The sequence below is a fragment of the Tiliqua scincoides genome, chromosome 12 (genome assembly GCF_035046505.1).
Source record: "Tiliqua scincoides isolate rTilSci1 chromosome 12, rTilSci1.hap2, whole genome shotgun sequence".
NCBI classification, from domain to species: domain Eukaryota; kingdom Metazoa; phylum Chordata; class Lepidosauria; order Squamata; family Scincidae; genus Tiliqua; species Tiliqua scincoides.
Genome location: NC_089832.1, coordinates 6898739 through 6914660, shown reverse-complemented (window position 1 = coordinate 6914660; position 15922 = coordinate 6898739). Strand labels below are relative to the sequence as shown.

Below are 15922 nucleotides of genomic sequence, written 5' to 3'. Positions count from 1 at the left end.
GCAGCCCTTTTGCAATGAGGATCCTCAGCTGCCAAGCGCAGCCCTGGCATCGCCCTTCTGCCGCCTTCCTCAATGAGCCTGAGCTGCGCCTCTTGCTTTGCAAGGCTCCTCGCAGCCCAGTCCTCCGCGGCTCTACTCAGAAGTAAGTCCCATTATGTTCAGTGGAGCTTGCTCCCAGGAAAGTGTGCACAGGACGGGAGCCTCCGAGCCCATTCCTAGGTATGTCTACTCAGAAGTAAGTCTCGTTAGCGTCAATGGGGCTTACTCCCAGGAAAGTGCGGACAGCGCTGCAGCCTGAGAGCCAATCCTAGGCATGTCTACTCGGAAGTAACTCCCTCTGTAGTCAATGGGGTTTACTCCCAGGAAAGTGTGGATAGCCTTGCAAGCCTGAGTGCCCACTACTCTGCGTCTATTCGGAAGTAAGTCCCATTACAGCCAATGGGGCTTGCTCCCAGGAAGGCGCGCATAGGATAGGTTGGACTTGGAGCATAGGTTGGACTTGGAGCCCAACCCTCTGCCTGCCTACTCAGAAGTAAGTCCCATTACAGTCAATGGGGCTTGCTCCCAGGAAAGCGTGGCTAGGGTGCGGAGAGGCGGGGCTGGGGGCGTCCTCCGGGGCGCGAGGAGGCGCTGCTGGGCTGCGCAGGAGACCCTCCCCTCCCTCCCGGAGAGCTCCTGCGCGCGCCTGCGGCCGCCCACGTGACCAGAGCGGAAAGGGAGGCTACATTGTAGCGCGGCGCTCTCGGGAGCCGGACCGGACCCGGGTCGCCGGCAGGAGCAGCGGCCGCCGCACGTGCGGACGCGCGGACCCGGGTCAGGGCCGCGCTGGTGCCCCGCTCTGCGAGCAGCCGGCGGAGCGCCCATGGCAGGCGGAGGGTGGCTGGTGCCCGGCGGGGGCCTCTTGTCCCCGCAGCCGCCGCCGCGCCCGCCGCCCGCCGCCCCCTCCGCGGCCGCGGAGCCCGAGCCGGAGCTGCAGCGCTGGCGGGAGCCGCAGGAGAGCGAGCGGCACTGGGCGCTGCGCAGGCAGTTCCTCCTGCGCAACTGGCCCGGCCACCGCGGCGCCCCCGAGCGGCTGCTGGCCCTCTCGCGCGCCTGGGCCAACCACCTCTTCCTGGGCTGCAGGTGAGCCGCGCGCGTCCGGGTCCCCCCCCCGCCGCCCCCTGCACGCAGGCGGCGGGCGAGAGCCCTGCAGGGGCAGGCCCCCTAAGAGCGTCCCGTGCCCTCCTTTGCACCTGCCCCTTGGCGTGCAGGCAGCTGGGAAAGACCCCTGGCACAGGCGCAGGAGAAGAGCCCTGCAGGATCAGGACCTTCCTGCATCTCACAGCAGCCTGGCAGGTGCCTCCAGGAGCATCCTAGTGCCCTCCTTTGCACCTGGCAGGTCAGAGACAGCCGACTTCTACAGCCAGGTGGTTGCATATGGCATGCCCACTGTGGCTTGTAACCTGGGATGGGTGGCCATCCAGACCCTGCCAGCTGTTGGGGGAGGGAAACCTCCTTGGCGCACAGGCATCTGGGAAAGGCCCCTGGCATAGGAGCATCAGGGGAGCCCAGCCAGGTCATGCCCAGCACCCACCTAGTCCACATGCCAGCTGTTGGGGGAGATGTCTCCTTGGTGCAGCACCAGCAACTGGGAAAGACCTAGGGACATCAGGAGAGCCCCACTTGGTTGCACCCAGGACCCCTTTAGTTCACATGCAGTACCTATATCAGGCTCTCTCAACCAGTGGCTTGTAACCTGGGATGGACTTTTCCTCCATAAATCTCTCTAATCCCCTTTTAAATGTTAGCATCTAGGCCAGGCACCATCACCACGTGCTGTGACCAGGAGTTCAGCAGATGAATTACAACCAGTTAACACATCTGCCTTGGTGCTGAGAGCACTTGGAGGAGGACAACTGGTCTTCGCCTCTTCACATTTTTGCCACAGAGCCAGGTTTCCTTCTAGGCGAGTCTATACAAATCTATTGAGAACCTCAGAAGAGCACTGCTGGATTAGACCAAAAGTCCATTAGTCCATCTTCCTGGATCTCACAGTAGCCCACCAGATGCCTCCAGGAACACACAAGAACAACAGACCTGCATCCTGGTGCCCTCCCTTGCACCTGGCATTCTGAGCCTATTTCTAAAACCAGGAGGTTGCACATACCCATCATGGCTTGTAACCTGGGATGGACTTTTCCCTCCAGAAGTCTGTCCAATCCCTTTTTAATTCAGGTGCCATCACAAAAATCCTGTGGCGAGGAGTTCCACCAACTAAGTACACGTTGGGTAAAGAAATATTTTCTTTTATCTGTCCTAACTCTCCCAATACTCAATTTGAGGCGATGGTTGTTTCAACCATTGTGCTCTGTCATTGTAGACCCATTGGTGTCAGGACCCACAGGTTGAAGAACACTGGAATAGAGGCCATATCAGTGATGTTTGCTAAAAGTTCAGCCTGCTCAGTTTTATGACCCACCAAGCCAAAAACACAAAACAAGAAACCAGTCTTTCCTTCTAGGTCAGGGATTTGTAAGGCACTTTGTGCGCTTCAGAGTATGACAGGTACTATATTGTAGGGCAGATCATGTATATAAGGGACTGTCTGGTTGGCTGTAGCATTACAGGCACCTTAAAATACATGACATATGACCCATGATTTTGTCAGCCAGAGTCCACATGTGTTTAAAAGGCAGGTCTGTCCATGAGGTCTGTTGCGTAATGTTTCTGCTTTGGAACACGTATTAGAGCTCTGCCTGTGCAAAATAGGATTTATTGTTGGTACCTGTGCAATACCTGTGCAATTTCCAGAGAGGCAGATGCTGCAACAGGGTTTTATGATGACTCCTTAAAGAACAACCCATTTATTTCAGTATAAGCTTTGTGGATTTCAGTCCCCTTCATTAGATGCATGAAAAAATGGCAGAGGTTCAGTCTTTCTCTTTGTGTAGCTATTTATATACACATGAGTATATTTATAGAAATACCAAAATGTTGCCTTGGGCATTTGCTTTCGCAGGGGAAAGGTGGGGTATAAAGTTAAAAATAAATAAGTGGTCTAAGAAGTAGATGGCAAAACAGATAACTTTTGGCTTCCTACAGTGACAGTTTGAAGGTGGTTGAGGGTGGCAGAATTCTTGCTTGTTTGCACAGTATTGCCAGCTTGTGTGTTGGCATTTGGCATCTAGAGCCCACTGGCTTCAGGGCTGTTTTGTTGCCTTGGGGAGGGGTTGAATGGATGCATAGAAATCACATGCCAAGAGAAACTAGCAAGTGATGCAGGTAAGGACGGGAACTCCACAAAAGCTTGCCCGATGATACATGCACTGATCTTTCTGCTGCCACAGGACTCTCGATGATGAATTTTGCCTCTGTGATAAATATGAACCAGACAGAACAAGTCAGCGTCTCAGTTCTCTGTTAGCTAACTGTTGTTGTTCCACCACAAAATGACAGCGGATAGGCAGGAGTTGGGTGATCTTATGGTTTTTTCATTTATGTTTTTTAATTGATTGATTCAGCAGTGGGCTTGCGGCAATGACTGACCTGCTGTGACCACAGGACATAGTACTGATCTCCCTTCCAAGGATAGCACTGGCGCTCTTGACATTGACCAACTTACATGGTGATGCAAAGAGGCTATTCAAAAGAATAGGGGCTGAAGCACTTTTTTGATGATGAAAGGTGGCAACGTTTGGAACTTTTCAGTGGGGGAAAGAAGTGCAGTCCTGTATTTCTCTGTTCAGAAGTCTAATTGAAGTAATTGCTAAGTGTGCATAACGCAAGGAGAGGACACAATTGAGGCTTATAAAATTATACTTGGTGTAGAGAGTCTCTCTTTCCCAATGCTACAACTAGGGGGAATTCAGTGTGGATTGCGGCTTGTGGTGGTGGGCTATAGTAGGGGTGGCCAAACTGTCGCTCATGAGCCACATTGTGGATTTTGACATAGAATGTGCAGCTCACAAAAGTATGTTGGCTGAAAATAAATAAAAAAAAGTCAAGCTTTATAATTATTTATCAGATAATAAACTGAGAGTCCACTGGATTGGTTGGCAACCTTCAGTCTCGGAAGACTATGGTATCGCGCTCTGGATGGTGGTTCTGGCACAGCGCCTAGTGTGGCTGAAAAGGCCAATTTGGGAGTGACAATCCCACTGGATTAAAACATTAGTTAATATGTTTAAGAACTTAAATGCCTCTTAAAATGTTGCAGCTCTGAAACACCTGAATTTTATCATATGTGGCTCTTACCGTGAGTTTGGCCACGCCTGGGCTGTAGGGAGTCCTTCTTCACACAGTATATAATTAATCTGCGGAGCTCACTGCTGCAAGATGTGATGATGACCACTAGCTTGTTTGGCTTGAAAAAGGAATTGGACAAATGAATGGGGGGGGAGGCAGGACTGTCACTGGCTACATGCTGGCTATGCACTACCCCTGGCTCAGTGGTGGTCCGCATGTGAGCAATGGGGGGGGGAGAAGCCTGCCTTCCTCCCCCGCTTGTGGGCTTCTCAGAGGCAGCAATGGGGCACTGTAGGAAACAAGCAGTTGGATAGGTGGTCCTTGTTCTGATCCAGTGCTGCTTCATGGGAACAGAACTGTGTGTTATAACTTTGGATGGCAGCAGAGAGAGAGTGTGTGTGTAACCTTCTTGCAATGTTTTTATTATTATTCTGCATTGTGTTCATGTGTCTTTGATTTTCAATGATGCGCAAGCCTCCTTGAGACATGGGTGATAAGGCAGGCTATAAATTAATAAGTGAATCGCCACAATGAAGCTGTTGCCTACCCTCTTAGTAAATGCAATGCATAGATCAGCCCCCCAGTGATGTACGCCGTATGGAGTGGCTTTGCGAGTGCCTTCCCTCAAATGCAATAGTTGTTCTTCCCAAGAAATGGAATAATTATTTATTGTAGTGCCATCCATGTACACGATGCTTTACCTAGGGCCTACAAACTAGATCAGGCGTGTCAGACTTGTTTCATACCGAGGGCCGAATAGCATCCAGGATGCCTGCTGAGGGCTGGAAGTGATGTCATTAGGCGGGAACTGATGTCATTAAACGGGTCATAACCGAAAATAAGCACTTTTTTCTTACTTAGGAACTCATTAGCTGCGAACAGAAGAGAGAAAATACACAAAACCTGATCATATTTCAAGATATGAGAGAGCCCGGTTTTCACGTGGGCTGCCCTTTCAGCAGTAACACCACAGTACTGCTCAGCAGATGAGAGCCTGAGGGCCAGATAAAAAGCTTCCGTGGGCCGCATCCGGCCCCCGGGCCTTATGTTTGACACCCCTGATCTAGATGTTGCTATAAGGAAAGCAACAAAGGGAGGGAAGGGGGATAAGCTGCAAGTCTGGCAGTTCTGATGTCTTCACTCCAGCTAAGCTGTGGGTCCTGGATGGCAACTGGCTTCTAACTTGGACTGTGCTTTTAAGTCTGGCAGGGACTGAAGAGTCCATGGTGTTGGCCCCGCACACAAAGTCACTTTCTTGTGAGCTGAGATGCATGCAGAGGGCTCGTTAATTCCATCCCCCTGGCATGAACCCGGCAGAGGTTTACGCTTCTCTTTCGGGCTCCTATCTCTCTATCATCCCCTCTGGGAACAGCATTAAAGTCCTTCCTTTTGCCTTTTCTCTTCAAGAACGCTTGGCTGGAGAAACTCTGCCAGAGTTTATGATGGGATTGTCCTGTGCGCAATCCCAGGCATGTCTGCTCCAAAGTAGGGGTCATTGAGTTTGGTGGGACTTACTCCCAGGTGTAAGTAAGGCTATGACAGTAGCCTTAGCTGCATAATTTGGATGGGTGTCTTTGGAATCAGGGGCCATGGTGGAGGCAGAATGAGGCACCCACTGCTTGTCCTAAGCTGGGGTTTCCCCATTGGCCTTGAACATCAAGTCATACCTTGTTGCTGGGCTATGAAATGGGGATGCAATTGTTTTTGTGCTGGTGCTGTTAGACTTAAACATCCCTGAAAGTAAGCTGTTCATTTCGTGGTCCTGAATGTACTGAGTCTGTGTTTGTGTATTGGGTAACCTTCCTCATACACAGGGGATGCTCACCATGATAGGATGAGCTGTGAAATGGTGGATAACTCACAAAGCTTTTAGTATCTTAGTTGAAAAGGGCTCATTCTTTATTGCTGAACCTGCAAGTTAAAGGCATAGTGTTTTTTGTTGTTGTTTTAAGCAACTCTTTTGGTAAGAGTTGTAAGAGGGAAATGGTTGTAAGAGGGAAAGAAAAAGGAAATCATAGAGATGGGTAGCTTTTGTTCACTAAATTGTACATTATCTCATCATTCCTTCAGTTTCTTGAAAGGTTTCTACGTTGTGACTTTGGTAACATACAAGTGTATTTAAATTCTAATCAATTAAGGTCAAAGAGTAATCAACTTGATTTTTAATTAGTTGTCATGGGTCATGGCTTAGAATGGTTGTTTTGTGATGGAGTAACTGATTTGGGCCAATATATTTGTCTCAGTAGAACAATGAGAGGCTGATTTTGTTTTTCTCCTTAAATGCATTCCTTTAGAGGTAGGGAAGTAAATCTCAAGCCAAAAAAAAAAAAAAATGAGCAGCATACAAGAAGTTAACCCATTTTTAAAACGAGCCTTTAAGCCATGAGTAAAAGTACATTGTAGGATCTGGTTCCGACCTTAAAGCATCTTCAAGGAATTTGCATCCTCTCAACTGTTAGTTGGTCACCACCAACTTAACTGCCACTTCCTGCTTGAGTTGTTAAAGGCATACCAACATTGTTTACCTGTACATCATTACTATGTAGGTTTCTCTTCAAGGTTTAATTCTATTGTCTTTAAGTGCTGGAAGCTAGGCATCACTTATACGGAGAGTCTCTTTTGTTGATATTGTTTTTGTCTTTTTTTGAATTTCAGTGGCCTCTCTATAGGTTCTGGGTGATATTGTTGCACTATGGAAACAACCTGAGTCTGATTAAAATTTATTTGGTGACCAGTTCTCTCAGCATGCTCTGCCGCTGCTGATTTTTCACTTTGTTCTAAGAGACAGTGGGTTTCATTCTCCTGTTTAGACTTTTATGGTCTATGGTCCCATATGTAGACTTTTCCACACTCACAAGGAATGCAATAGACACCAGCCGCGGAGAGTGGTGGTCTTTTATGTTTCACAGACCCCAACACCTGAGATATCTTCTTGTAAGGTATATAGATGGATCTGAAGTTGACTTTCTCCAGTATCCTCCCAGTCTTATTATCCGTGATGTTCCAGATATAAGGCAAAAATACTTTTGATCTGGTGTCACTTTCTTTTGCAGTCACTTCTCGTCTAGATCGCAGTGCTCAGTTAATTTCTCATTCTGTGTATCCATTTTGTTGTAAGACTCTGGATACATGTGCTCCATGTAAATATTGAGGCTCCAAGATGCATCTAGCTCTGGTGATTAAGGTGTTAATTAGTCCTCTTTTTTGTCCAGGATGATGATTGGATTTATGCAGTTAACAGTCCATATGTGTAGGCTTTATGTGTATACCCTATGTCCAGCATGCCATCCTCCCTGTGGCTGACAAGCACACCCAGGAAAGGTGTTAATCCAGCTTTATTTTCACAGCAGCCCTGTGAGGTGGGTCACAGAATGACCTGTTCAGGCCCCATTATCTAAGCTCCCTGTGGCCAAATGGGGATTTGAACACGCCTTCCCATTTCCCTATCTTGCATAGGAACATAAGAACATCCCCACTGGATCAGGCCATAGGCCCATCTAGTCCAGTTTCCTGTATCTCACAGTGGCTCACCAAATGCCCCAGGGAGCACACCAGATAACAAGAGACCTCATCCTGGTGCCCTCCCTTGCATCTGGCATTCTGACATAACCCATTTCTAAAATCAGGAGGTTGCGCATACACATCATGGCTTGTAACCCGTAATGGATTTTTCCTCCAGAAACTTGTCCAATCCCCTTTTAAAGGCGTCCAGGCCGGTCACCATCACCACATCCTGTGGCAAGGAGTTCCACAGACCAACCACACGCTGAGTAAAGAAATAATTTCTTTTGTCTGTTCTAACTCTCCCAACACAATTTTAGTGGATGTCCCCTGGTTCTGGTGTTATGTGAGAGTGTAGAGAGCATCTCTCTATCCACTCTGTCCATCCCCTGCATAATTTTGTATGTTTCAATCATGTCCCCCCTCAGGCGCCTCTTTTCTAGGCTGAAGAGGCCCAAACGCCGTTCCATTTCCACTATGTCTTTTTTGAGATGTGGCAACCAGAACTGGACGCAATACTCCAGGTGTGGCCTTACTATTGATTTGTACAACAGCATTATAATATTAGCTGTTTTGTTCTCAATGCCTTTTCTAAGAATTGGCCTTTTTCAACGCCGCTGCACATTGGGTTGACTCATTGAGCTGTCCACCACCACCCCAAGATCTCTCTCCTGATCTGTCACAGACAGCTCAGAACCCATCAGCCTATATGTGAAGTTTTGATTTTTTTGCCCCAATGTGCATGACTTTACACTTACTTTCATTGAAACTTACAATGAACCAGTGAGGTGGACCTAGGACATCCTGCAGGGCATGGTATAAATTAAATTCAATGTAAATTAAGCAGTAAATCATGGAAGACTCAAACCCACATCGTTCAGGATCACAGTTGGTGCTCTCATGTGCTCCCCTTCTTTGGTTTGTATGTCGCTTGTGCTCCCTCCGGGAGAAAATACCTGCCTGCGTGTCTTCATGTGATACCCAACTTCAGAGGCTTGCAGAGGTTGGAGGCAGGAGTGGGAGGGGTGCAAAGGGATTTCCTTGTGCAGGCTGTAATGTGATGTTTCTTTCAATGCAGGTATGGTGCCCAAGTTATGGAAAAGGTCCTCCAAATGGCTGAAGGGATTGATCTTGGAGAGGTGCCGTCATTCGAGCTGGTGCCCGACGCAAAGGCAAAAAAGAGACCTCGTTCCCCACTTGGTGATTCTCCTTCTGACAGTGAGTACACCAGAACTCAGGGTTGCCCAGTTGAACTGGATGGACAGCAGGTTCAGGATTGGCAAAAGAAAGCATGTCTTTGTATTATTAACTGATGTGGGTGGCAGCTCTGAGCTTAGATGACTTTAAAGGAGGATTGTACAAATTCATGAAGTAGGAGAGGTCTGTTGAAAGCTAAGTGGAACTTCCGTATTCTGAGCCAGTCTACCTCGGAATAGCGGTTGACAGGTATTCAAGAATGGGCTGCTGCACTGCTTCTCAAACTCTGGGTCATGAGATGAATTTTGGTGGGTCGTGAAAATTTGTTTGAAACATTAAAAAAAACAAAAAACAACTAGTTGCAAGCACCCTCGCCTGGTTTGCAGAAGTAAATTGTCAGCTGAAATGTTAACCTGTGTTATGAGGTAATCTTCGTATTCCCAAATTAAAATGTCACCTTTTCTAATTTTCTCTAGTAATTAGTGTGTTGTAGATCACAGTTTTAGCCTTTTGGCTGGCCTAGATATCCCTAACTGCCTATCTTGCTCTCCAGCCTTCTAGGTACCCTGGAATGACTGTAAAGGTTTGGCACAGTCCTTGAATTTGATTTTTAAGGCGGGTCTAGCAAATGTATACACTCACATACTGTATATAAGGTCTCTAGCATCACCTCAATTATTATTAATTATTAATAAATAAAAAATATTTCTTTCTAGATTTTTCTTTTGTCTAGTGGGTCACGATAGATTCTTGCTTTTAAAAAGTGGGTCCTGGTGCTAAAACATTTGGGAAGCACTGGGCTGCTGTCTCTGTGTCCAGCTTGTGGGCTCCCCAGAGCCACTTTGGGTTGGCCACTGGTTGGCCACTTTGGGAAACAGAAGGCTGGATAGAATGAAGTGGCATGCTCCGCAGGTGGTTCTCCAGTGATGCTTATTATACATCAAGATTGTGGGTGTCAGGCTTGAAAAATTACACAAGGAGTCATTGCCAACCCTCTAGCCTCCCCACCAGCCTCTTGCTGTCGGACTGCAGAACTTCTGGTACACCTAGCTAAATGTTGTCCAGGTTCAAGGAAAACAACAACAAAGAACCTGAGCCCATGGGACAGCTTCTCTCTCTTACAGCCCCAAATAGCAGCAAGCCCTGTTTAAGGCCAGAGGAGGATGTACGTGCAGGCACACTGTATAGGCAAGTATAGTGTGAGCACACCCTCCCTCCCACCTAAGGCAGGGGTGTCCAAAGTTTTTGGCAGGAGGGCCACATCATCTCTCTGACACTGTGTCGGGGGCTGGGGGGAAAAGGATTAATTTACATTAAAATTTGAATACATTTACATAAGTTTACATAAATGAATATATTAAAGTTGCACTTATATGAATGAATGAAGGTCTTGCAATAGCTCAAGGCCTATAAAAGGCCTTGCACAAAGCAAGGCTGGCCTTTCCTTTGCTACTGTTACTGCATCACAGATGTGAAACAGCAAGCAGTGGAGGGAGCTCTCATCCCACAGCTCATGCGAGAGGTCAAACAGTCGCCCTCACACTGAGGGTGGTTGCGTCGGGCCAGTGTGGGCTTCAACAAACCTCCGGAGGTGGAGACTGGGGGCTCCCTGAGGGCCGCATTGAGAGGCCGCGAGGGCAGCAAGTGGCCCCAGGGCTGGGGTTTGGGCACCCCTGACCTAAGGCATTGACCATTTGCCCCCATAGCAACAGATTATAAATCTTTGCAATAAGAATCACAGCTTCTCCCCCCACCCCATTCAAGCTTTAAAGTTTGAGGGAAAGAGCCTGCAATCTGGGAGCTGTATTTATCCCCTCTAGATCTATCATAAAAGGCGGTGCTAGGGTCCAGGAGAGCCTGAGCAGTCTCGGCAGGGTGGGGCAGAGCCATGGAATCTACAAAAGCCATGAAGGGCTGGCAGAGTTGGCGAGGGCAGAGTGGGGGCAGCAGCCTGCATTTAATGGTTAAGCTGTGGCTGCTAGCTTTAAGGGGGATGAGAGAAAGCAATCCCCACAGTCACTTCAGTTGGCTTTCATGGGATTTTCTTAGACGAGAGGAAGCTCAGTAATCCTCCCTACAAGTCTCCATGTGGGGTTCGCTTCCCAGCTAAAGGCACGTGCAGGCTGGAGAGTTCAGTGCGGGCTCTTGTCACCTGCCACAGATAAAAGTACGCTCTGCCCTGTCCTGCCACAGCAGTGGACTTTCTGTGGTCCCGATTCCCAAAGCTGTGCGCTTATTTTGTGCAAAGAGAGCAAGCAGAAAGTTTCCTTGATGTTTAATTGACGTGGTGAGGTTATTCACACATTACATTGTATGAGTGTACCTGTGTCTGTATACGTACATATACCTGTTTTGGTGTTAATTCCAAAAGTGAACCTAGGGAAACTTGAACCCCTCATATGTAGGGTGTAGTGACTTTCAATGCTGCTCTCATCAGCCTTCTACAAAGTGGGGTGTGATGGGTTTGCTTCAGTCGCAGTGTCACAGACAGTCACAATCTCTGGCCTCTGTTTTGAGTTAAGAGATGGCTCCTGAGAAGTTGTCAGAATTTTGCAGTTCCTCACCCTTTGCCTCTCTGTTTGTTGTCCGGACAGTCTAAGTCTTACTGGGGCACAAGCAGAGCTGCAACACAAAATTGAGGCATTAAGCGCAAAGCCAGGAGACATCTTGATATTTCACATGCTACCCATATCAGCTAGGGTGATGTATAGTCACACCTATAGATTCACCATGCAAGCACAGAACCTGTCATTCTGAATATACTCTTTGCCTTTCAGTTGAACTCACTTCACCCATCTCCAAAAAGGTTCTCTCTTAATACTATGAATTCTTCACATTCCACAGGTCCCGAATTTCCACGGAAACAGCCTCCCAAGTTTCGTGTCCGACCTCGCTTTGAACCCATCCACTTTGTTGCTAGCAATGCAAAAGACGGTGAGAAAGAACAGCCTTCCGAGAACCAAGTGCAGGACACCACGGAGAACATTACGACCCAGCAAATTCAGAACTATGCGGACCGGGTGTTCAACAGCTTCAGTACACAGGATGGGGACTCTCTGTTTTCCACCTCAGTGGGCTTAGGCTATGCTAGTAATCAAGTCAGTCCGACAGAGGTCAGTGCTGCTTTAAAAAAGAAAGACACTCCCACGAGTGGCATTGCCATGGTTTCATCCACCCCGTCTCCCATTCAAGCCGCCTCCGAAACGTTCCCCAAGTCAGTTATCACAGCCAAGCAGTGTTTCATTAACAAACTTGTTGCGGCCGTCCGCAAGAATCTCGCTAACCCTGATGCGAGCTGCGGGCCTGATAAAATCAACTACACGTACCTTCTGACACGGTCCATACAGGCTTGTAAAACCAATCCCGAGTATATTTATTCTCCCTTGAAGGAGATGTCCCCAGGCGACCTTCCCAAGAACAAGAAGCTTCTCAAAGATGGCTTTGCATGTGAGGTGAGGTGCCAGAACGTGTATTTGACCACGGGGTACGCGGGTAGCAAAAATGGGTCCCGGGACCGTGCAGCAGAACTGGCTGTGATGCTGCTGCAAAAGTCCATAGAGGTCAAAGTGGCCCAGCGGAAGTTCAAAAGCACAACCCGGGAGGATTTAGTCTTGTGTGAGAGTGGTGTGCCCCCTGCGGAATTCCCACCAGCATTGAAACAGTTGGATGACTTTGTGGCTGCTATGAAGGACGGCACACCTGGGCAGCCAACCACTGACCCACAGCAGGGTCCTAGTTCCGCTAAGCACTGGACTAATTTTGTCCTCACGGAAAATGCCAGCGACGCTATTGGGATACTGAACAATTCAGCATCCTTCAACAAGATGAGTGTTGAATACAAATATGTCTTGATGCCAAACCACTTGTGGCGCTGCAGCGTCTATCTGCAGGACCACTTTTTAGCAGAGGGGTATGGCACCAAGAAGACCAGCAAGCATGCTGCAGCGGATGAGGCGCTGAAGATCCTCCAAAAGACTCAGTCTAACACGGGAGCCACCAAATCTGTCCAGGTCCAGAAAGTGGGCAGCACCACACGGGCTCCTGGCAAGAAGAAGGACCTGAAAGACCTTGTTGTTTACGAGAACTCCATGAATCCCGTGTGCACGCTGAACGACACGGCTCAGTTCAACAAGATGACCGTGGAGTATGTCTTTGAAAGGATGACAGGGTTGCGGTGGAAGTGTAAAGTGATGCTCGAAAATGAGTTGATTGCCGAAGCCGTTGGAGTGAAGAAGACCGTCAAGCACGTGGCAGCTGAAGAAGCCGTCAAAGTCCTGAAGAAGACCCAGCCGACGGTTGTCAACAACCTCAAGAAAGGCACCATCGAAGACGTGATCTCGAGGAATGAGATCTGTGGGCGCTCAGCAGAGGAAGCCTTGAAGCAGCAGATCAAGGAAGACAATATTGGGAACCAGATCTTAAGAAAAATGGGCTGGACGGGGGGTGGCTTGGGCAAGAGTGGGGAAGGGATCCGGGAGCCGATTGCCGTGAAGGAGCAGTTCAAAAGGGAAGGACTAGGGCTTGATGTGGAAAGAGGGTCAAAAATCACCAAGAAAGATATTGAGCAGATAATCCAGAACTACGCCTTCTCGGACAGTAAAATTGACCTGACTTTCTCAACAGAACTCACCAATGATGAGCGCAAGCAGATCCATCAGATTGCTCAAAAATATGGGCTCAAGAGTAAATCCCATGGGCAGGGCCGTGATCGATACCTGGTGGTTAGTCGAAAGAGGCGCAAGGAAGATTTGTTAGACCAGCTCAAACAGGATGGCCAGGTAGGCCACTATGAACTCATCATGCCCCAAGACAAGTAAGGTATAAGAACCCTTGACTTCTTCTGGGGACATCTGCAAGGAAGCCAAGTTCCCCGGTATGTGGAGGAAAGAGAGTTGCATCTTGCTGTGGGAAGAACAATTGAAGCATAAAAAAAGTTTTACTTGCTCACCTAATTTCTAAAAATTTTGTTAGAAAAAGGTTAGAACTGTAAAGTCAGACTTCTGTTCAGCTACATTTAGTGCAGTCGGGAGACCTTTAGTGTAGTCAACCATTGTATGAAGTCTTGGAATCTCGGTCACATTTTACTAGTTTTGTAATTGCAAAAGCAGCTCCACCTACAGAGAAACTTCATGGCCTTTTAAAAAAGAAAAAGAACACAGAAAGCCCCTCCCTGTCGTTTTATTTTGTCTTTAAAAAAAAAAAATCCGAGAAGCAGTGACAGTATAAAGAACACTTTAAAGTTGGTATTAATGAACAGAATTTTATTTCTGGACATGCACAGAACAGCATGTTTTGTATTTCCATTTTGGGTATGTTGTGGGTAAGTGCCTCCTGCATATTCCAAAATGCCATGTTGTGGACGGTAGCTGTTGAATGAACTTTTGTTTTCCCGGGGTTCTATTCTTGTTCTATACGGGCCTCAAAATTTAGCACACAAGATTGGCAGCACTGAGAGCTTTTGGGTCCAGTCTTATTCAACTTTCCAAGGCCAATGCAGCCCCAAGGTAAAGGAACAAATGTTCTCTTTCTTTGAGGAGGCCTTCATGACTGCCTGCCTGCCCACCACAGGCTGCAGCACTCACCCCGTTGGAATGGCTGCCAAGTTGGATAGGATTGGACATGACTGGAAAGTTGGATAGGATTGGGCCCTTTATCTTTTTAAAAAAATGCCTAGCCCAGCCAAGGTTGAGCACTTTTAACAGCATGAGCCTCTGTATGTTTACTCTGAATACACAAGCCCTGCAGTGTTCAGGGGGACTTACTCATTATGGAGTGTGGCTAGGATAGCATCTTTCAGTCCTGTCGATTTCTGTGGGGAAGAGTTAAACCACAGGAGTAAATCAACTTGCTCCGTTATGGCTGGGCCTTGTCTCCCCCTTTGAAATCTCATGGTTGAAAGTCTGAGTTAGCAGTACCTTGGGGAGAGGGGTCTGTTGGTTCTCTGTATGACTTGCAAATTGTGCATAATAAGCACTTATGTGGGGTTGATAAGACATTAGCCCATAACTTAATGTGTTATATATGGGTTGCAGAGCAGACACTAATCTGGGTTTATTTTTACCATCTTTCCAAACCAGAATAGCTTTAATGCACCTCTCATTTTGGTGGTAAGAACATTACTTCTAGGACTCGGCATCTTCTCGCTATACTTTTGAATGGTGAAGTATTTAAAACTCACAACCCCCCCCCCCCAACCCAATGTACAGTCTGTCCCTGTGGGGCAAATGGGGTGATATTTGCCTGTTTCTATACATAGCCTCTGACGCTCATTTTCTTATGCTTCCTTTGTGTACATGTGCTTGTATCTCTCCTTGAGGGGGGAGCAATGAGTAAATGTTCTCTTGTGACTGCAGTGTGGCGTAATTCCTAATTCAATGAAAGCATTTTTCTTGTTCAAAGCTAGACTGGTGGTAGGTCCCTTGCTGGGGTGTGGAAAGGTACAACCTTCAGAGAACTAGGCTTGCTAAGGCAGCAACAGAATATCCCCTCTTCCTGTTCAGTCTCTCTACCACCAGATGTTACTTCATAGTCTTGTTCCACGAGGAATAGACATGGAGCAGGTCCTGACAGTGTGATTCGTTGTATGCCTGTTAGGGCTCCAGAGGTTTGGATAAAAAATTGATGCTGAAGACCAGGTGTCGTTTATTCTTAAATTTGTGCAGCTGTTTTTTCCCTTCTTGTGAAGGGTAGAGACCTCTTCCAGATTCTTACCACATGTATTCTCTACTTGTGCATAAACAGAAAAAATGTGCCATTTTAATCAAAATGAGTTTTCATTTATCACCTTGTAGAACTCATGCTGCTTTTGGGTCCCTTAAGGGAGAAAGGTGGGATAGAAATACAGTAAATAAAGGTTGTCCAGTCTAGCAGTAGTTACTGGGTTGATGGCTTTGTGCTTCTGTTGCCTTCAAAGCCATGTGTATCAGTTGTTGCAGATCCTTGGCAGGAGAGATGCCTGCTTGAGGGCTCCACAGAGGCAGCTGGTGAGCCAATATGGGAA

At 47.6% G+C, this 15922-nt stretch overlaps 1 protein-coding gene across 1 annotated transcript; it reads left to right on the top strand.

The window, feature by feature from the left end:
• Window positions 1–779: 779 nt before the first annotated feature.
• NKRF (NFKB repressing factor) lies at window positions 780–15269 on the top strand. Its single transcript, XM_066639905.1, has 3 exons — window positions 780–1122; window positions 8804–8943; window positions 11767–15269. Exons 1-3 carry the CDS (start codon window positions 863–865, stop codon window positions 13737–13739), a joined length of 2373 nt encoding a protein of 790 aa, XP_066496002.1. The 5' UTR covers window positions 780–862; the 3' UTR covers window positions 13740–15269.
• Window positions 15270–15922: the final 653 nt, after the last annotated feature.